Source organism: Lontra canadensis, unplaced genomic scaffold (genome assembly GCF_010015895.1).
Source record: "Lontra canadensis isolate GAN:19392208 unplaced genomic scaffold, GSC_riverotter_1.0 scaffold19, whole genome shotgun sequence".
Lineage (NCBI taxonomy): Eukaryota > Metazoa > Chordata > Mammalia > Carnivora > Mustelidae > Lontra > Lontra canadensis.
In genome coordinates this window covers 10,010,274-10,032,567 of record NW_022631013.1, presented here as the reverse complement: position 1 = coordinate 10,032,567, position 22,294 = coordinate 10,010,274, and the positions used below count along the sequence as shown (strand labels likewise).

The window sequence follows — 22,294 nt, the reverse complement described above, 5'->3', positions numbered from 1 at the left end:
AAGTTAAGTTTAAATTCTCTCTTAGGAAGAATACAGATGATACCACTGAAGAGAAATGCAAAGAATATTTGAGTCCTAGTGCTTAAACTGAGAAAATTAAATCTCAATAAATTAGCACTTGGTATTTACCTAATGTATGACTTCACATTTTATTTTTTATTTTAGGTATGTAGGTGTATTTTTTTATTTTATTAACATATGTATTATTTGTTTCAGGGTTGCAGATCTGTGAATCGTCAGGCTTACACACTTAACAGCACTCACCATAGCACATACTCTCCCAATGTCCATAATCCAGTCACCCTCCCCACATACCCCCACCCCCCAGCAACCCTCAGTTTGTTGTGTGAGTTTAAGAGTCTCTATGTTTTGTCTCCCTCCCCATCTTTATGTGTATTTTTAACGTAGGCTCCACACCCAGTATGGGGCTTGAAGTCATGATTCTGAGATCGAGTTGCAGGCTCTACTGAGCCAGCCAGGGGCCCCTTAACTTTACATTTTAGAAATTTAGGGGTGCGGGGCGCCTGGGTGGCTCAGTGGTTAAAACCTCTGCCTTCGGCTCAGGTCATGATCTCAGGGTCCTGGGATCGAGTCCCGCATCGGGCTCTCTGCTCAGCAGGAAGCCTGCCTCCTCCTCCTGTCTCTCTCTGCCTGCCTCTCTGCCTACTTGTGATCTGTCAAATAAATTAAAAAAAAAATCTTAAAAAAAAAAAAAGAAATTTGGGGGTGAAACAACATAAAATGAAAATGTAAAAAATATGTGGAAGCCCTAGACCGTTGCCTATAGCAAAATGCTATTATCAGTAACTGTTCTTACAGTCTTTAGAGAAAGTCAGTTCAAGTTTTTTCTTGTTAATACTTTGTAAGATAGTTTAATAGAGTCAGGGGAAGCATTTTTTACCATCTATAACTTGTGTATGTTAAGGAAGCACAGGCATTCTCAGGCACTTTTCAAGTTTAAATATTGCTGCTTTTAGATCTGTTATTGGTGACTGTTTTCCCCCCTGCCTTATTACTTGTAATCCCCCACCCCTTTTAGAAAGATACTACAGCCAGAATCCTTGGTTTTAGCTGTGTTTTATACTCTGTGTCATTGCTGTATGCTGTATTTTCTGTCTGAAATGTCTTGAACCAGTCACATTCTTTTTTTTTTTTTTTTAAAGATTTTATTTATTTATTTGACAGACAGAGATCACAAGTAGGCAGAGAGAGGAGGAAGCAGGCTCCCTGCCGAGCAGAGAGCCCGATGCAGGGCTTGATCCCAGGACCCTGGGATCATGACCTGAGTCGAAGGCAGAGGCTTTAACCCACTGAGCCACCCAGGTGCCCCAACATTCTTTTTTTTTAAAATTATTTTATTTATTTATTTGAGAGAGAGAGAGAGAGAGAGCATGAGAGGAGAGAGTTCAACGGGAAAAGCAGACTCCCTGCCAAGCAGGGAGTCTGATGTGGGACTCCATCCCAGGACTCCAGGATCATGACCTGAGCCAAAGGCAGTCGCTTAACCAACTGAGCCACCCAGGCATCCTTCTTTTTTTTTTTTTTTTAAAGATTTTATTTTTTATTTGTCAGAGCATAAGCAGAGGAAGTGTGACAGGCAGAGGGAGAAACAGAGGGAAATTTTTTTCCCCTAACATTTTTTTTTTAAGATTTTATTTATTTACTTATTTGGCAGAAAGAGAGAGAGCAGGCACAAGCAAGCAGAGTAGCAGGCAGAAGGAAAGAAGCAGGCTCCCCGATGAGCAAGGAGCCGGATGTGGGACTGGATCTGAGGACCCTGGGATCATGACCTGAGCCAAAGGCAGCCGCTTAACTGACTGAGCCACCCAGGCATCCCTCCCCCTAACATTTTATTATGAAAATGTTCAAATAGAAAGGGTCGTTGAAAAGAGTTGTATGGTAAAGACGCATATACTCAAAATTAGCTTTTTTCTTTCTTTCTTTCTTTCTTTTTTTTTTTTTTTAAGATTTTATTTATTTTTTTGGGAGAGGAGACAGACAGCAATAGAGAGCACAAGCAGGGAGGATAGGGAGAAGCAGGCTGCCTGCCAATCAGGGAGCCTGATGTGGGACTGGGATTGTGACCTGGGCTGAGGGCAGGTACTTAACTGACTTAGCTACCCAGTTGTCCCAAAATTGGCTTTTTGATATATTTGCTTTATTACTTTATCTTATTTTCTTGATGCATTTCAAAGTAGATTAAAGTCATCAATATACTTTAGTCCTAAGCTCTTTAGTGTATATACATATATAACTAGAGTTTGATACTTGTTTAGGTTCTTCTTTTTTTTAAAAGGTAAAATTTATATACAGAGACATTTTAAGTGTTATCAGATCATTTTCTGTTGGTTGCATGTACCTGTATAACTCAGTCCTCTCAAAATATAGAACATCACCCTCATCCCAGAAGGTTCTGTGGATTTTATTATGTTTTCTTGGTACAGACATCCTGCCTTCTTTTAGGGTTCTGGCGATTTTATGTACTGCTGATTTCTTTTACCTTGCCTCTAACTCTCATTTTATCTTTCTGTGTGCCTCTTTTCCCTTCAGACTCTGCAGTTTTCCCATAACTAATGTGGAGTGTGTTCTCCCAGTTTTCTAGTCCTTGCACACGTTGTCATCCTTTTCCTCAGTCTTCAAGTATTTTCAAGAAAAAAATATCCTCTCCCTTTACATCTCTTCCTTCTTATGGTAACCACACTAACCACACTAACCTAGACCCTCATTACTATATTCTTAGACTGGTAAAATAGCTTTCTCCCTAGCTTGAAGGCAGTGTGATTGATACACTGGGCACTACAGACCTCGGGTAGTTAGGAGCCCTGTGCCTTTAACACCCAACATAAAGTGTTAGTAAATTGCTTAGGGGCACACTATGGAGTTGAACTGTAGTACTATGTCTAAGATCTTTGCTAGCGATAAAATCGAAGCTCCACTTCATGATTTAATAATTTTTATAATAGGAACTTTTTTGGTCTTATGGAATGATAATGCTTTAGGGATGAAGAATTTCATGATGCTTGCTTGCCAGATCATTGTTAGCCTTTTCCTGTATAACAGTTTTAATACGTTTTCTGAAGTTCGCATGCATATTTTAAGCGTGTATATTTAGACATTTTCCATCTTTCTTTGTATAGGTATCCCCCTACTTTCCTTGCTTAATTGCCACAGGACTCTTCTTGTCTAATTGCTTTAATTAGACCCTCCAGTACAAAAGGTTAGAACAGACACCTTTTTCTGTTCTTGATCTTGGGGGGAAAGCTTTCAGCTGTCCTTCAGTATTAAGCATTTTGTTAGTTGTGGTTTTTTAGTTGCCTTTATTAGGTTGAGGAAGTTCCCTTCTATTTCTAATTTGTTGAGTCTTTGTTATCATGAAAGGATATTGAATTTTATCCAGTGCTTTCTCTATGTCTTCTGAAATATTCATGGGGTTTTGTGACTTTATTAATGTATTACATTATTCAGATGTTAACCTTGAATTCTTGGGATAAAACTTACTTGGTAATAGTATATAATCCTTTTTGTATGTTGCTGGTTTGCTAGGATTTTGTGGAAGATTTTTCATCCATAGTGGTATTTTTGTGTAGTTGTCTTTTCTTGTGATGTTTTTAATTTTGGTATCAGGATAATAAAACCGACCTTATAGAATGAATTAGGAAGTGTTCCCTTCTGTATTTTTTGGAAGAGTTTGTAAAGAATTGGTATTGGTGTTAATTCCTTCATCATATGGTAGAATTTACCATCTTTCTCTGGGTTTTTCTCTGTGGGAACTTTTTATTTATTTATTTAAAGTGGGCTCCACACCCAACATGGTGCTGAAATCATGACCCTGAGATCAGGAGTCACATGTTCTTCTGACTCAGCCAGCCAGGCGCCCCTATGAGAACTTTATTTTATTTTATTTTATTTTATTTTATTTTTTAAAAAATATTTTATTTATTTTTTCGACAGACAGAGATCACAAGTAGGCAGAGAGGCAGGCAGAGAGAGAGAGGAGGAAGCAGGCTCCCTGCCAAGGAGAGAGCCTGATGTGGGGCTCCATCCCAGGACCCTGGGATCATGACCCGAGCTGAAGGCAGAGGCTTTAACCCTCTGAGCCACCCAGGGGCCCCCCTATGAGAACTTCTTGATGGCTTATTCAATCACTTGTTAAAGAGTTTTTATTTATCTTGACACAGTTTCAATAGTACTGTCTTTTTAGAGGTTATACAATTTGTGGCATACATTTGTTCATGAAATTCTCTTATATACCATTTTATTCCTCTAACATAGGTAGTAATGTCACCTATTTCATTCCTAATTTTAATGACATTAATCTTTTCTCTCTTTTCTTGATGGATTTAGCTGAAAAGTTTTCAGTTTGGTTGATTTTTTTTTTCCCCTTCGCCAAAGAATCAGATTTTTTCCCCCTCTTTTCTACTCTTTTTCACTTATTTTTACTATTGTCTGTTGTTTACTTCTTTAAAATTAAACTGTTTTTAAAAAAGATTTTATTTGTCAGAACGAGAGAACAAGCACAAGCAGGGGGAATAGCAGGCAGAGGGTGAGGAAGCAGGCTGTCCCCTGAGCTAGGAGCCTGATGCGGTACTCGATTCCAGGACCTTGGGATCAGGACCTGAGCCAGAGGTAGATACTCAACTGACTGAGGCACCCAGGGGTCCCTAAAAAACTATTTTGAAAGGGGTGCCTGGGTGGCTCAGTTGATTAAGCATCTGCTGTTAGCTTAGGCCATGATCCCAGTCTCGTGGGATTGAGCCTGCATTGCGCTCCCTGCACAGTGGGGAGGCTGCTTCTTCCTCTCAGTCTGTGCTCCCCTCTCCTGCTGGGCTCTCTCCAAATAAATAAGTCTTGTCTTTTTTTTTTTTTAAAGGTTTTTATTTATTTATTTGACAGAGAGAGAGAGACCACAAGTAGGCAAAGAGAGGGGGAAGCAGGCTCCGCACTGAGCAGAGAGCCCAATGTGGGGCTCGATCCCAGGACCCTGAGATCATGACCTGAGCTGAAGGCAGAGTCCTAACCTACTGAGCCACCCAGGTGCCCCATCAAATGAATAAATCTTAAAAAAAATCTCTACACCCAACATGGGGCTTGAACTCTCAACACTGAGATTACATGCTCTACCAAATGAGCCAGCTGGTCACCACTTCTGTCATTACTTCTTAATTTTTTAAAAATATCACCCTTTAACCTTCTATTTCTTTTGAAGCATTAACTATTAAAAGTTTATTTTTGTGTTCCTTCTTTGTGTATAGTCCTCACTTTTATTTCTGAGTAAGAAAAAGACCTAATGCTATTTATATGTCATTTTTTTTTATGCTCAGTGCCTTTTTAAAATATTTTATTTATTTTAGAGAGAGAGCATGAGCAGGGGAAGGGTGTTCCGAGGGGTGGGGGTGGGGAGAGAGAAGCAGCAGACCCCTCTACCCTGAGATCATGACCTGAGCCAAAGTCAGACCTTTAACCAACTGAGCCACCCAGGTGCCCCATGCACACTGCCTTTTAGTTTTGAGACAGAAGATAGCTTTATTCGCTAGGTAGGTTTTGTGTGTGTGTGTATTTTCATTGGTTATTGGGGTATTGCCTTACTCCTTATTGTTTTTCTTATAATGTCTTTGTATGGGATTTGACCTTTAATTTTCCTGTCACTCATTTTTTTTTTTTTTTTAAGATTTTATTTATTTATCTGACAGAGATCACAAGTAGGCAGAGGCAGGCAGGCAGTTGGGGGGGAAGCAGTCTCCCCGCTAATCAGAGACCCTGATACGGGGCTCGATCTCAGGACCCAGGCGCCCCTCTGTCACTCATTGTTATTTGCAGTGAGTTTTCCTTTGTACTTTCAGATGGCAACGTGGTTCTGAGTGGCTTTTCTAATTTCAGAGAGTTTCTTTACTGTGTAATTATGTTGGCTTACTTTCTGAGATTTCCTGACCCCACCCCTCCCCCAGTGTGGACCTTGTTTACTTTCCTCTATATGTGGTTTAATTTTGATTTTGCTAGTCATTTTCTCTTAATGAGAGCCCTAGATGGTTAGTTTCAAGAGTTGATAATGGTGGGGCACCTGGGTGGCTCAGCAGGTTAAGCATCCCACTCTTGATCTTGGCTCAGGTCATTATCTCGTCTCAGGTCATGATCTTAGGGTCCTGGGATTGAGATACTATATCTGTGGGTGGTTTTTCTTTACATGTTTGTATTTGGAGGCTTGTGAGGGATAACTGTGTCATCTAGTTTTATGATAATATTGTTGTCTATGGGATTTTGGTTTTGCTCTAAAGTTGAAGGAGTAGTTTATTTTTTTATTTTTTTTTAAATACTTTTTATTTATTTGAGAGAGAGAGAGAGACAGTGAGAGAGAGCATGAACGAGGAGAAGGTCAGAGGGAGAAGCAGACTCCCCGTGGAGCCGGGAGCCTGATGCGGGACTCGATCCCGGGACTCCAGGATCATGACCTGAGCTGAAGGCAGTCGCTTAACCAACTGAGGCACCCAGGCACCCTGAAGGAGTAGTTTAAAGAACTCTTTCTTACATACTCTTAATGAGATTTTTTTTTAAAGATTTTATTTATTTATTTGATAGAAAGCGATCACAAGCAGGCAGGCAGAGAGAAGGGGGGAAGCAGGCTCCCTGCCGAGCAGAGAGCCCGATATGGGGCTCGATCCCAGGACCCTGAGATCATGACCTGAGCCAAAGGCAGAGGCTTAACCCTCTGAGCCACCCAGGTATCCCTCCTAATGAGATTTTTAACATGGTGCCACTTTTCTCTTTTATTTTCTTCTATATTTTATATCTGTATACACATGTACATTGTATACCTGTATTAATATATACATTATTTTTAGTTATTTCAGTATAGAATTATTCCATTGTCAGTTACTCTGGTAATGTCCCTTGTACAAGGCATGTTTCCCCATTCTAGTATAGTATCAGTACATACCCCTTTTGTTTGACATGTATCTTTAGTCTAGCTAACTCTTAGCCTTTGTCTTCCAAAATTCTGGCAATTTAGAAAAAAAAAATAAGCGAGTTTTAATATAAAATACTCTTCGGGCCTTCTGGGTTCCTCAGTCAGTTAAAAATCCAACTCTTGGTTTTTGGCTCAGGTCGGTGGGATCAAGCCTAGTGCCCAGTAGGGAGTCTGCTTCTCTCTCACCACTCCTCCCCCTGCTCATACGCTTGCACTCTTTCTCTCAAATAAATGGATAATTTTTTAAAAAAATATTTTATCTGTTTGACAGAGAGAGATCACAAATAGGTAGAGAGGCAGGCAGAAAGAGAGGGGAAGCAGGCTCCCTGCTGAGCAGAAAGCTGGATGCGGGGCTGGATTCCAGGACCCTGGGATCATGATCTGAGCCAAAGGTAGAGGCTTAACCCACTGAGCCACCCAGGGCGCCCCTAAATGGATAATTCTTAAAAACAACAGCAACAACAAAAAACTTCATTGTGAATTTGATTCTTCCTCATGATTAGATTTAGGTTCTAGAACTCTGATTGGAATAGCACACAGAGGACTTTTGAGTATTTCTCAGATTATGGTGGGTGGAGTTATGTCCTATCTATCTGCCCCTCTCTGAAGATGTTGATTCATTCAGTCCAGAGTTCTTGTATTTCCTCTGATTTATTAACTGTGTTTCACCTAGCAGCTAAAAAACAATCATGTGGGGACACTTTGAGACCATGTGCAAATAGTACGTTCCTCATGCAACTTTCCCCTTAGAATTAGCTTTTATTAATGATTACTGACTTAACTAATCTTTACTATCTTACCACATGAAGATTTTCTAGCTTGGTAGTGTTTTTATCAATGTAATATTACTAAGTATATGTTAAAAAGATTATTCTTACTTAGTGACTTTAGAAATAAAAATTAAACTAAATAGAGACCATTTTTCACTGATTAAATTGGAATTTTTTTTTTTTTTAAGTTGGAAAGATTTTGAGGAAACAGGCTGTTTTATACTGCTGGTGGAGAATAAATCTTTGTAGCCGGTGTGCAGAGAATTTTTGAACAGATGGTATGAAATGTTTTTCTTTCTTTTTTCCTTTTTTTAAATTTAAATTCAATTAGCCAACATACAGTACCTCATTAGTTTCTGATGTACAAAATATTTTTCTAGATATTTCTTTGGTCAGTAGTTTCACATCTTTGTATTTATTGCAAGAAATCTATCATGGATATGTGTACAAATTTAGTTATAAGACTAGATCTTTGTAGTGTTTAAACAGAAAAGTTGTTCGTTATTAGCTCCTGGAGTTTTTTTTTTTTTATTCTCTATGCTCATTCATTAATTTAAATGGTTTAACTTTTGAAATATTTATATTGGGAGTTAGTAAAGGTTTTTGTTAACAAGGGTAATATTTTTACTTTATTATTATTATCATCATTATTTAAAGCTTTTATTTGAGAGAGAGAAAGTGAGGGAGCATGAATGGAGAGGGATGGGGAGAGGGAGGGGAAGAAGGCGGCTCTCTGCTGAGCTGGGAGCCTGACTCAGGGCTCCATCTCTGGCTCCTGGAATCAGGATCTGAGCTAAAGGCAGATACTTAACTGACTGAGCCTCCCAGGTGCCCCAAGGGTAATATTTTTATTTCAGTAAATTTTTAGAGTAATTTTAGGTTCATTGGAAAGTTGCATGGAAATAGTACAGAGAGTTCCTATATGCATGCTCCTCAGTTTCCTGTTATCATAAGCAAGGTACCTTTGTCAAAACTAACAAACCAAATTGGTATATTACTAAATAGCACACAGAATTAATTAATTAAAAGATTTTATTTATTACTTGGGAGAGGGAGCATGAGTAGGATGAGGGGCAGGGGGAGAAGCAGATCCCTGTCGAGCAGGTTTATGCTAAGCATAACCTGAGCCAAAGGTAGATGCCTAACCAACTGAGCCACCTAGGTACCTCTAAAAATAGTATTTATTTAGTAAATTACAGCATTTGCTCTTCAGAGCTGATCAGGATATCTTAAAAGAGTTGACAGCAGTGTTGTTTTTTTTTGTTGTTGTTGTTTCTAAGCCTGTGTCCTAGCAGTCTCCACTGTTTACTGTTCTTCTAATATTCTGTAGTTCTTATTTACTCCATTTCCCCAAGGCAAAGAACATTTAAATGAGTCACATGGCCAGTTAAGATGAATAATAACTAGGTCATTTGGCCAAAGGAATGGGACCCTTATGCCATTTAATTTGATGTTTATTTGGCTTATGGAAGCAGGTTGTAAACATTTGAGAGCTCTAATCACTGTTTTTGTTACCATAGCACTGTAGTGCTTGAGCTTTTTATCTTTTTGCAGGAGATTTTGGCATCTAACTTGTATTTTAGGTGCTGAGGTCTTTTTAATAATTTTGTGTGTACTTTGCAGGCAACAGCTGAACAGATGCGTCTCGCTCAAGTGATCTTTGATAAAAATGATTCAGAATTTGAAGCTAAAGTTAAACAGGTATGTTTGTGGCAAAGGATGCTATTATTTTGGTAGTAGAATCTCCCTAGTCACTAAAATGTTACCAGCAATGAGCTAGACATTGTGGAGAAGAAGCACATTGACCTTGTCTGTACCTGTGTATAGAACATACATTAAATATTTGGCAAGTTCTCAGAAAGTCTTGTTTAATGTTAAGAACCAAATTACCGGGGCGCCTGGGTGGCTCAGTGGGTTAAAGCCTCTGCCTTTGGCTCAGTTTATGATCCTAGGTTCCTGGGATCAAGCCCCGCATTGGGGTCTCTGCTCAGCGGGGAGCCTGCTTCCCCCTCTCTCTCCGCCTACTTGTGATCTCTGTCAAATAAATAAATAAAATCTTTAAAAAAAAAAAAAAAAAAGAACCAAATTGCCTTCTCCAAAATTGGTGATGATGAATCCAAACATATGCTGGAAAAATATAACATTAAATTTTAGTTTGATGTCTTCATATACAACTTTAATGAGAGGCTTTTTTGGTAATAAAAATTTCAAAATCTTCTTTCCTGATAAGGCTGCTTTTCCTTTCAAGAGTCTAGAAATCAAGCTATATAACCCTTATCTCCGTCCAGACCTTGGTAGAGGTCTACAAGTAATTGCTGGAATGACTGTCCCACAGTGAACTTGTTACTGAGAGTTAGCTGGAAAATGAAAGAAACCTTGGTTCTTTTCACTGCTACTGTAAAGAATTACAGAACAGCAGAATGAAAGCGAACAGAGTTTTATTAAAGTACGTCCCAAGGGAGAAGCAGGCTAGTCAAGAGAAAAGATGGCTTTGGAAACTTGGTAGTGTGGCCTTTTCTTTTGGGCAGCCCTAGAGTTGCAATAGTTGAGTGACAGGCCTTGGAGTATATAATAATTAGCCAGCTACCATGTTCTTTCCCAAGTTGTATTCAAAATGCCTACATGGGGGACGCCTGGGTGGCTCGGTTGGACGACTGCCTTCAGCTCAGGTCCTGATCCCGGGATCCGGGGATCGAGTCCCACATCGGGCTCCCAGCTCCATGGGGAGTCTGCTTCTCCCTCTGACCTTCTCCTCGCTCATGCTCTCTCTCACTGTCTTGCTCTCAAATAAATAAATAAATAAAATCTTAAAAAAAAAAAAAAATGCCTACATGGGGTAGCAAACTGCAACATTATTTCTATTTTAGAGATATTAGGCCAAATAAGGACAAGCTACTGCTTTCTGCACAAGTGCAACAAGCACAACAAATTTAGCTCTTACACCTGCCCAGGATGTTGTAACGACAAACCAATTGCTAGATGGGTAGAATGGGGCGGTCCCAGTCTGTCTTCATTTGGGGCTCTCCATCTTGATATCTAAGGTCCATCATCCTATTGCTCATGCCTAGCTTCCTGCGTAACTTTTTCCCTTTACTGTATAAACTCTTTGTTAATACTTATAGTTGCTGTCATTAGACTAATGGTAGTAATTTTAGAAGGCCACAAAAAGAATTTATTAAAAATGATAGCACTTATTTTCTGGAATGAGATTTATGTACAGTTTAAGACAAAATTCTACATATCATATTGTCTTTTATCTGACTAGTAAAGCAGATACACAGAAAAGGAACACTGGTCCAGGAGTTCAGAGTTTTATGGTTAAACTTTAGTTTGATCTCTTACTATTCCAGTCGCTGGGGGGTAATTTTGATATTTATTGTGCATCTTATCACTTGTATACTACAGGCGTTGGGTTAATAGAGACACTGATAAAAACTGACACTAGTTGATGCCCGAAGACCAAAGGACTGGAAAGCTGTAGAGTGTGTAGAACTTTCACTGTGCAATGGCAGGGAAGAAAGCAGAGAGAGTGGTACAATGCAAAGAGTTCTATTCATGAGATCAGGATACCTGGACTCCACATAGGCCTTCCTGTTAATTAGTTCTTTGACCACAGAGAAATCACTTCAGATGTTGGTGTCAAACTATTCTGAACAGTGGTACACACTAAAACAGTTAAATGTGTGTAAAACACAAGAGATACTTATATCGTACATTTGTTTGCTGGTAATTGAGAAACCTGTATATTGTATCTAATTTGTGATTGTACTTGTGATGAAAATGTTAAATAGCTTAATCTCTCCTTTTTTCTTTTTTTAAAGATTATATTTATGTATTTGACAGAGAGAGAGAGATCACAAGTAGACAGAGAGGCAGGCAGAGAGACCGGGGGAAGCAGTCTCCCCGCTGAGCAGGGAGCCTGATGTTGGGCTTAATCCCAGGACCCTGAGACCATGACCTGAGCCGAAGGCAGAGGCTTAACCCACTGAGCCACCCAGGTGCCCCTTAATCTCCCTTGGTAAAAAGAATGTACCAAGGGGCTTTCTTTGATTACTTCAAATGTAGCACCCTGTTGAAGCTGCTTGCACAAGTACTATGTCTAAAAGTGAGTTTGTGATAGCTGTAGAATTGCACTTGTGAGACCTTTGGGTGTCGTCACTTACTATGTTTATGGAGTCTTTTTTTTTTTTTTTTTTTTTTTTAATATGGAGTCTTCTAATCCAAGCAGTGATAAACCACATAGGGAATGTTTTCTTTGTATAACATAGTTGGACTAGATGTTCTGTCATGGTGGCCATGTATACTTTGAGTAGTTCAGAATTTTGGGAATCCCAGGCCATTGAACTAAGTTGGAGTAGCCAGAACTGATCTTGAGTATGCTGAGAATGTTGAGATATATATATATATATTGCTCATTAATAATCTGATACTTAGTCTTCTTGGAGGAGAGTTGATTTGTTGTTTGACTCTATTGATGAAAAGAGAAGTGATGGTCACAAAAAGCAGGTAAACCTGTTCTTGCATTATGAGCTCAGGGTCTGGAAGGAGGTCATCTTCATGTGGAAGGATTGTGTAATTTCTGTTTTTAAATAGAAGAATCTTAAAATTGGTATCAAGTGCCATTTTAGGGTCTCCTTAACCATTTTCTTATAATTTGAACAGCTTATGGAAGTGACGGGGAAAAATCAGGATGAATGCATAGTGGCCCTACATGACTGTAATGGAGATGTGAACAAAGCTATCAATATATTGCTGGAAGGGAATTCAGACACGGTAAGAATTATTTAATAAATACTGTTAACTGATTTGCAGTGCTAAGATTTATCTCCAATTCCCTGTTGCATTTTGGACTTATCTTTTTTGGGGGTGGGAGTGGAGGGCATTATGGGTTCCACTCCATGTTTGTTTTAAGATAGGAAAGAACACTAACCTGAAATGACTGTCTTTGTTACATACGGTTTCTTCATGAAGTTGTAGAATCTGAAGACTTGAGAAGGAACTCGGTGTTCTACCCCAGCCTTACATAGTTTCCAAATTCTCTGGGCCTGTGGACATTTCCACCATTTAAAACTTCTCTTGGCTTCACTGCTCATGTTTCTTCATCTCAGTTGTCATCTCTTATTACTTCTTACATCTGTAGACTAAACGAGAACCTGAGTTTGCTCTGTATCTATTTGTTTATGTGTGAATATTCTACAGACACATTTTCATGACCATTTGACAGATAAAATAAGAAAGAAAGGTATTGTTGTTTTAAGCTTAGTAAATTTTGAGGACTGTGCAGGGACACTAAAGCTTATCCCTTTTATTTTAGGAAGGATACAACTAAAGCCGCACAAGGCCGTGTCAGCTCTAATCTCTTGATGCACTATCTTGTCTTGTCTCTTTTCTTTTCTTTTCTTTCTTTTTTTTTTTTTTTTAAAGATTTTTATTTATTTATTTATTTGACAGAGAGAGAGAGAGATCACAAGTAGACAGAGAGGCAGGCAGAGAGAGAGAGAGGGAAGCAGGCTCCCTGCCGAGCAGAGAGCCCGATGCGGGACCCGATCCCAGGACCCTGAGGTCATGACCTGAGCCGAAGGCAGCGGCTTAACCCACTGAGCCACCCAGGCGCCCCTTCTTTTCTTTTCATTTCCTTTCGTTTCATTTCTTTTTTCTTCCCTTTCCCTCCCTTTCCCTTTTCCTTTCCCCCTCCCCTCCCCTTTTCTTTTCTTTTCTTAGATATTATTTATGAGAGAGAGAGAAAGTGAAGGGAGGGGTAAAGAAGGAGAAGGGGGTTCCCCGCTCAGGGCTCAATCGTAGGACTGGGGTATCATGACCTGTGCTGAAGGCAGCTACTTAAACCAACTGAGCTATCCAGGCACGCTGCACAGTGTTTCATTTCTGTTTCCTTTCAAAATTAATTAATTAATTAATTAATTAATTAATTAATTAGAGAGAATGAGCATGAGCAAGGAGAGGGGTGAAGGGAGAGGGAGAGGCAGGACTCCCTGCCGAGCAGGGATCCCAGTGCCAGGCTTTATCCCAGGACACTGGGATCATGAACTGAGTCAAAGGTAGATGCTAACTGGCTTAAAGCAGCCAGGTGGCCCTCATTTGTATTTTCAGATCACCATTTCAAAACAGATTAAAACAACTAATGATTCTCCTTTAGATGGGGTATAAGGATGAACACAACCAACGTGCCTTCCTTGTCACTGTTCGGGTTTAATCAGGTTCTCGTTTTTAAGGATAAGGTTGTATTAGGGACAGGCTATATAAAAATGAACTGCTGTGACAAGCTCAGTAGTAAAATGAATATCTTTATTTAATATGAAATAAGCAGAATGAGTAATGAATGAGTAATGTAAGAATGAGATGTTTGGGATAGTATTTCACTATCTGAGTATAGCAGTATCTATGGGTAAAATTCCATGCAAGATGACACTAGTCTGTCAGTTTGTTGGGTAAATACATTATGTTAAGTGTCAAAATAAAATTTTGAACAGTTTTTGTTTGCTGATACTTAAGCTTATATTTTCTGGGTTTTATAAAATATGAGGAATGTATTTACCTTTTTTTTTCTAAAAGATTTTATTTATTTATTTGACAGAGAAAGAGACAGTGAGAGAGGGAGCACAAGCCATGGGAGAGGGAGAAGCAGACTCCCACTGAACAGGGAGCCTGATACAGGGCTCCATCCCAAGACCCTGGGATCATGACCTGGGCCAAAGGCAGACACTTAACGACTGAGCCACCCAGGTGCCCTGGGAATGTGTTAACCTGATTGCTAATGGATGCAGTATAGAATGGCTCTCAGTTTTTGTTTCTTTGTGTTTGTCTTGATTTTGTAGGGAGAGAGATTGGGGGAGAGACATAGGGGAGAGGGGGAGACATAATTTTTTTTTTTTTTTTTTTAAGATTTTACTTGTTTATTTGTCAGAGAGAGATAAAAAGGTCAAGCAGGGAGAGAGGCAGGTAGAGGAAGAAGCAGGCTCCCTGCTGAGCAAGGAGCCGGATGCGGGACTCGATCCCAGGACCCTGAGATCACGACCTGAGCCAAAGGCAGACGCTTAACTGATTGAGCCACCCAGGCCTCCCAGGAGACAGAATCTTAAGCAGACTGCATACCAGTGCAGAACCTGACTCAGGGCTCTATCTCACAACCCTGAGATAATGACCCAAGCCAAAGAGTTGGACACTTGGGGTACCTGGGTGGCTCAGTGGGTGAAGCCTCTGCCTTTGACTAAGGTCATGATCTCAGGGTCCTGGCATCAAGCCCTGCATCAGGCTCTCTGCTTAGCGGGGAGCCTGTCCCTCACCCCCACCCTGCCCCCGCCTGTCTCTCTGTCAAATAAATAAATAAAATCTTTAAAAAAAAAAAAAAAGAGTTGAACACTTAACTGACTGAGCCACCCAGGCACCCCTAAACTACCTCCTTTATACATATTTTATATATATATAATCGCTGTGAATAAATGAAATATTGCCAAATTGTTTATTGGAGGGCCTATTTCTTTTTATATGTTTAAGGTAGGTCAGGATACTACTTTGTGTTGTCTTTCCTTTAGCTCTAGCTGACTTAATTCTTTCTCTGGTAGGGCGGTGAATTTTTAAGCCCCCCCCCCCCCTTTTTTTAAGATTTTATTTATGTATTTGACAGAAATAACAGGTAGGCAGAGAGGCAGGCAGAGAATTGGCGGGGGGGGGGGAAGCAGGCTCCCTGCTGAGCAGAGAGCCTGATGTAGGGCTCAGTCCCAGGACCCTGAGATTATGATCTGAGCTGAAGGCAGAGGCTTAACCCACTGAGCCACCCAGGTGCCCCTGAATATTCAAGTCTTAAATAAATGTCCAGTTCTCTGTGTTTTATTGAGTTTTAACTTCTCACACTCTTTTGGGACTGAATTCAAAGGAGGTAGTTCTGGGTTGAATGGTAAAGAACATATCTTTGGTTACGCTGAGTGTGGAAATCACATGGTGAGGTTGGATCTAGTTTGGTTTCTTCATAGATCAGAAAACAGCAAATTAGGGCATGAGTAACAGACACAAAAGGCGTATACTGGTTGAGAGATGAGAAGGCTGTGGTAGAAATGGAGAGCCAGAGTGAAAGTCCTTTTGAAATTCTGGTTTGTTTAGGGTCATTCTTCCATAGTGTTTGTCTTGTTGCCCACCTGTTTGCTGTCTCTAGGAGCCATGGCTAACCAGCTGTGAGGAAAACCTACCTTCCCCTGACTAGGATAGAGTTTATTGGAGTGGAGGTGCTAGACAAAATAAACATGGTAGGGTTGCTAAGAGCAAGAACATTTAAAATAAACCATGAAAGCAAACAAATCTTGTCCTATTGACTAACCTTATTTTGTGCCAGGATCTTCTGAAACAAAATTATTATTATTTTAAAAATTTTATTTATTTATTTGAGGGAGAGAGGGAACGAGAGAGAGGACAAGCAGGGGAGGGACAGACGGAGAGGAAGAAGCAGGCTACTGCCGAGGGGGAACCAGATGCAGGGTTCACTCCAAGGACCCTAGGATCATGACCTGAGCCAAACACAGATGCCTAACCAGGCACCCCTGAAACAAAATTATTACTTTGGTAGGGGGGAGTTAGGTTGAATTGTCCCTGATAATTTTTTTCCTTTTTTGAAAGATTTTATTCATTTATTTGACAGAGATTACAAATACGCAGAGAGGCAGGCGGGGTGGGGGGTGGAGCAAGCTCCCTCTGAGCAGAGAGAGCCTGATGCGGGGCTTGATCCCAGGACCTTGAGATCGTGACCTGAGCTGACGGCAGAGGTTTAACCCACTGAGCCACCCAGTCTCTCCTGTCCCTGATAATTTTAAGAATGAGTTTGTCTTTCTCTGTTGAAGAAGCTGTTACAAAGTAAAACATTCAGCATGATCATAAGTACTAATAAACCTTTTATTTCATTATAATGCTGTTTTGAATGACAGAATCATTATGAAATATCAGTCTCTTGCATTAATGTACCTTTTTTTTTTTTTTTTTTTTTAAGTAACTTATTTGTGTTGTGTAGGTCCTGGCAAATAAGAGGTAGGAGAGTGATTTTTTAATTAGCTGGCCTGGAAAGCTACTTTTCTGATTACTAAATGTAGTGTCTGGGAGGACCATTCTTCCTTTTAGAGTTTCTTCAGACCTATTCTACAAGTAGCCAAGTACAAATAACAAAGGTTATCAGAAGTTCCGTTCATGTTGAAAGCTTGTGTGCATGCTCACAGACTGTTGTGCCAAGTGTGCGATACTCTCTTTAACATTTACAGTGGCATTAGACCAATTGCCCCTTAAGTTTGCTCTCCTTACTTTCCCCCACAAATAAGCTCTTTTTTTTTTTAAAGATTTTATTTATTTATTTGACAGACTGAGATCACAAGTAGGCAAAGAGGCAGGTAGAGAGAGAGGAGGAAGCAGGCTCCCTGCTGAGCAGAGAGCCCGATGCGGGGCTCGATCCCAGGACCCTGACACCATGACCTGAGCCGAAGGCAGAGGCTTAACCCACTGAGCCACCCGCCGCCCCCCCCCCCCCAAATTAGTTCTTGTCAGTCTTAGTAGATTTCACAAGCCCAAGACTTACTTGTGGCCATCCTTGGCTTAATTAAATGGGTTAAGATGTTTTTCTCAAATGTTTCATATACAGGGGCACCTGGGTGGCTCAGTCGGTTAAGAATCTGCCTTTGGACAGGTCATTTTCCTGGAGTTCCGGTACTGAGCCCCTCTATCAGGCTTCCTGCTTAGCAGGGAGTCTGCTTCTCCCTCTTGCCGTTCACCCTGCTTGTGCTTGCATGGACGCTCTCTCTCTCTCTCACAAATAGGTAAATCTTAAAAAAAAAAAAAAAAAAAAGACAATGGAAATTGTATACATATGCACCTGTGCTGACTCTACCAATGTGTAATTTTTCTAGGTCTTCTAGAATTTACTTTTTGTCATATTAACCTAAGAGGACAGGATTCTGTCTTGCATAGGTGTCTTGTTTATTCATATTAGCAAGCATAATTGAATTCATACAATTATTTCTCTGGAATAAACAAGCTTTATTGTTTTCTCTAATTAAAAAAGCAATGCAGAGGGATGCCTGGGTGCCTCAGTCAGTTGAGCAGATCTGTCTTTGGCTCAGGTCATGATATCAGGGTTCTCAGATCGAGCCCTACACTGGGCTCTGTGCTTGGTGGGGCGTCTGCTTTTCCCTCTCCCTTTGTGTGCATGCGCGATCTCTCTCTCTCTCAGATAAATCTTAAACAACAACCAGTGTGGAATGATAAACAACATCCTCATTTAGAGAACTACTGCTTTCTTCAGTATATATATATGTGGGCTTTTCTTTGAACTAAAAAATATAATCCTATTTTATACACTGTTAGTTGTTAGCTTGCTACACTTATATCATGGATCTCTTTCTGTGTACACCTGGATAACCCTTTTTTTTTTTTCCTAAAGATTTTATTTATTTGAGAGAGAGCGTGTGCATGCATGCGTGAGAGCATGAGCGGAGGGGAGAAGCAGGAGAGGGAAAAGGAGAGAGGGAGAAGCCCAGTGCTGGCTCCATTCCAAGGCCCAGGGTCCCAGGATCATGACCTGAGCTAAAGGCACATTGTTGACCTATTAAGCCACCGATTGAGGCACCCAGGTGCCCCCACCTGGATAGCTCTAAGTGGCTACGTACTGCTCCCTTTGTGCATGTTTTAGAGTATAATCTCTTAAGGTAGACATTTGGAGAATCCCCCCATCCTTCATTCTAACAACTGTCTGTATATAAAAGCTTGCACAATTATAAATTTAATAGAATTGCTTGGGTAAAAGCTGTGAACTAACTAAGGTTTGGGTATTATTCCCAGGTAGACTTGTAGGAAGATTAGATTAGATGGGTATTTACCAGAAGTGAATATGCCAGATTATTCTGTGTAACTGCCAATTGCTGATTTTTTAAAAAATATAGATCAAAGCTTAAAGTTGGAAAATAACTTGTTCTAATTTTTATTTTTTTCACATCTTATGATTTTATCTGTAACTAAATACATGGGTTCAGTAGAGGTTTGTAGATGTCAAAAAAATTCTTGCCACAAAAGCGTTCTAAATCTGGCCTCTACTGTTTTGAAAGTAATTCAGCTATGTTTCTTTAATTTTAGTTTATTAGTTTCTAGTGCTTATGTTGATTTGGATATACAATATTAGTAATTTCCTTTTTGTTCCTAAGATTTTTTTTAAGCTTAAAATAGTTCTTGCTCTTATTTTGGGATTGAATCACTTCAAATCTCTTGTGAAATGAGGTAGACGATGACAAAGTAAACAGAAACAAATGGGCCAGTTTGGGGATTTCTCAGTAATGTAACTTTACTGATATCCTAATACCACTTATTTTTACAAGGATGAAGTGTTCTTTTCTTAGCTATATATATATATATATATATATATATATATATAAAATTATGATTTCAATTACCATTAGAGGAGAGGCAGCGAAGGGAGGTTATATAAATTATTTGACTTCTTATTAGAAACACATCTTTTTATTTATTTTTTAAAAATATTTTTATTTATTTGACAGCGAGAGAGGGAACACAAGCAGAGTAGAGGGAGAAGCAGGCTTCCTGCTCAGCAGGGACCCTTCCTCCCATAATGTGGGGGTTGATCCCAGGAGCCTGAGATCGTGACCTGAGGCGAAGGCAGATGCTTAATGACTGAGCCATGCAGGTGCCCCTGAAACACATCTTTGTGGTTGAAATTTTGGGTACTTAGTTTAAAAAAACAAAACCAAACCCAAATTTATTTGCCTGCCTTTAAATTTTTTTAGATTGTTACTTTGGTTAACTGAATAGAGCAAGTTATTCCTGAGGTTTTAGGAAAGCATTTCAATGTAATTTTGTATTCTTTGAGCTAACTTACTTATCCATAGGTTTAAGGCCTTTGCTTAGGTGGAGGTGGTGTAGTCTTGGGGAAATGACCTTTATTTTTAAATCAGCATAGGAAAAGGCTCTGGTGGAACAATATACAGTGTGTTGTTAATTCAGTTAGTTGCTGTACTCTTTTGTGCTGTATATGGCAACAGGAGCTTAGCAAGAGGTTTGCTGTCTTTTTCATCAGAAAGTAGAAAGATACGGATAAGAATTAAAATTGTAGGCAAATGAGCTGCAGGGCATGGGTTATTAGATCTGGAAGGTATATGCACATATCCTTGATAATTGTATACACTTTGAATGACAACTCTGGCTACTCTTGTTTTTGGTAGACTTCATGGGAGACTGTAGGGGGAAAGAAGAAGAATTTTGGAAAAGAAAGTTCAGAAAACAAAGAGAATAGAGAGAAGAGAAGTGAGAGAGAAATAAATCGTGGACGTGGAAACAACAACCGGAAAGGAAGAGGTGGCAATCGCGGGAGGGAGTGTAAGTACATTTCTCCTCAGAATTTTTTTTATGAAAATTTTAATGCACACTGAAAAGCTGAAAGAGTAGTCCAACGAATGCCCATAAATCTAGTTCCTCAATGCAGTGTTTGTTACTATAGGTAACACTTAATAATGAGCTAACTGAATAGTTTATTAGAACTGTAACTGATGCAATTTCATATTAGCATATTTACCTGGGGTGTAGATAGTGTATTGTGTGTCTTAAGACTGCCTTCTGTTATGTATCAAGTATACCCTCTAATTTTAAAGTGAGGTTTTCATTCACTGATATATAATGCTGTTTATTCTTCCCCACTTAATGGATACTCATTGTAATAGGTAAGGATTAGTATAAGAGGGAGATTGTCAAATAGGGAAGATTTTTCTCAGTCCTTTCATTTGACCCATATTTTGGCATCATTATCTATACACTACCTTCTGGGCAGACATACTGTCTTAGGGACTTTTGCTAGTTTATTTATTCTACAGATGTTTACTGAGTACCTACTATGTGGCAGGTACTCTAATAGAGCAATGAATAAAACAAATCTTTGCTTTCCTGAAACTTTTAATCAAGGTAGAATGAGATGTGACAATAAGAAAGAGAAGTAATATGTTTTGCAGTAATAAGATATTTTAATGTTATATGTGGAAATTATGTTGTGGGAAAAAACAGAGGCAGCAAGATGGTGATTTTAGGGGGGAGTTTGGCAAATTTAAATGGAGTGGCCGTGGCAGTTAGGCCCTTAGAGAGATGAGGAGACCAAGCTGTGCTCAGAATTTAGGTATTATATGGAGTCATTAATGCCAGTGTAGGGGTGAGGAGAAGACAAGACTCTGCTGTCATGTACTGGATAGCATCTTAGGAAAACCTGTCTCCCACACTAATTTTTTCAGCAACTCATTATTTCCTTGGTATTGCTGTTTTGCTGCTCTAGGCCTTTCTAGGCTTTGAACCTAACTAGTGAGCCAGTTTTGTTGTGTATTACACATAGCTGCAGAACAAATGTTTTTTTGAAGCAAACTTGCTTTAGGGAAGGGCAAGTCCAACTAGAAGGAAGAAAAAAGTGGTACCAAGTTTTAATTTCCTTACAGAATTTTCATCTACAAATTAAGCGAGATGTGCTGTCAGTTTTTGAGTCACTTTTATTTGGTTTTGTTTTTACTGTTTTCTGATCCCTCTCGTTAAGTTTTAGCCTTTTAAAAAATAGCCTTTTTGTCCTTACCTTTGATAGCTCTTACGTACAATGATGTACAAGAGGTGCTCTTTTCTTCCATAGTTAGAGGCGAGGAGAATGGTATTGATTGCAGTCAAGGGGACAAGCCTTCAGACCGTGGCAAGCGAGCTCGTGGCAGAGGTAAGACAGAATAAGGGGGAAGGAGATGCTTATGATTGGAAGGAGGAGGCAGGCTATTGGTGTACCTCCTTCATCAAGGCCTGGCAGTGTGCTTTGGGAGAAGAACTGATCTGCAGTCTTTGCATTTGTTCACTGATGGCTATGAATGAAATGTTTGGGTTTATGTAATTTTGAGAAAACTTACTGGTTGGTTTCACCCAAGCTGCGAAAGGCCTTTTAATGAATAATTTAAAACTTGAAGCTCTGATCAAATAGTCATTAAATTCTTCTCTGGATTTTAATAGTTGTGTTTTACCCATATGATACTGGCTTTAAAATGAAAAGTATTTGCCCATTCATTAGCTCTTTCTTATCCCCCAGTATTTTTTATTAGTGATCATTTTTTAACATTTATGAACTTGGGATGTCATTAAGCCACTTTAATATAATTTCATATACTTCAGAGTTGTGACTGAATTTTCTCGGGTCATAAAATCAAGATACACGATGTAATATACAGATCCTGCTTTGGTTCAGTGGATGAGCTACCTTAACTTTTTGTTTGATCCATTTTATTTTGTTTTTCTTTTTAAGATTTTATTTTTAAGCGATCTCTGCACCTTACATGGGGCTTGAACGAACAGCCTCACAACCCCAAAGAACAGGGGTCTCAGGCTTTACAGACCAAGCCAGCCAGGCGCCTCTCTCTGATTTATTATTATCATTACTATTATTATTATTTTAAAGATTTTATTTACCTATTTGACAGAGAGAGAGCGATCACAAGTAGGCAGACAGGCAGGCAGAGGGGGAGGAGGAAGCAGGCTCCCTGCTGAGCAGAGAGCCTGATGC

At 39.5% G+C, this 22,294-nt stretch overlaps 1 protein-coding gene across 1 annotated transcript in view; it reads left to right on the top strand.

Moving 5' to 3' along the window:
- The window catches only part of UBAP2 (ubiquitin associated protein 2), a 127,085-nt gene that overhangs the window by 37,887 nt on the left and 66,904 nt on the right, over positions 1-22,294 (top strand). Inside the window, 4 exon segments of the mRNA XM_032860388.1 lie at positions 9,355-9,432; positions 12,394-12,504; positions 19,950-20,103; positions 21,386-21,463. Coding sequence (XP_032716279.1) covers positions 9,355-9,432; positions 12,394-12,504; positions 19,950-20,103; positions 21,386-21,463 — 421 coding nt within the window.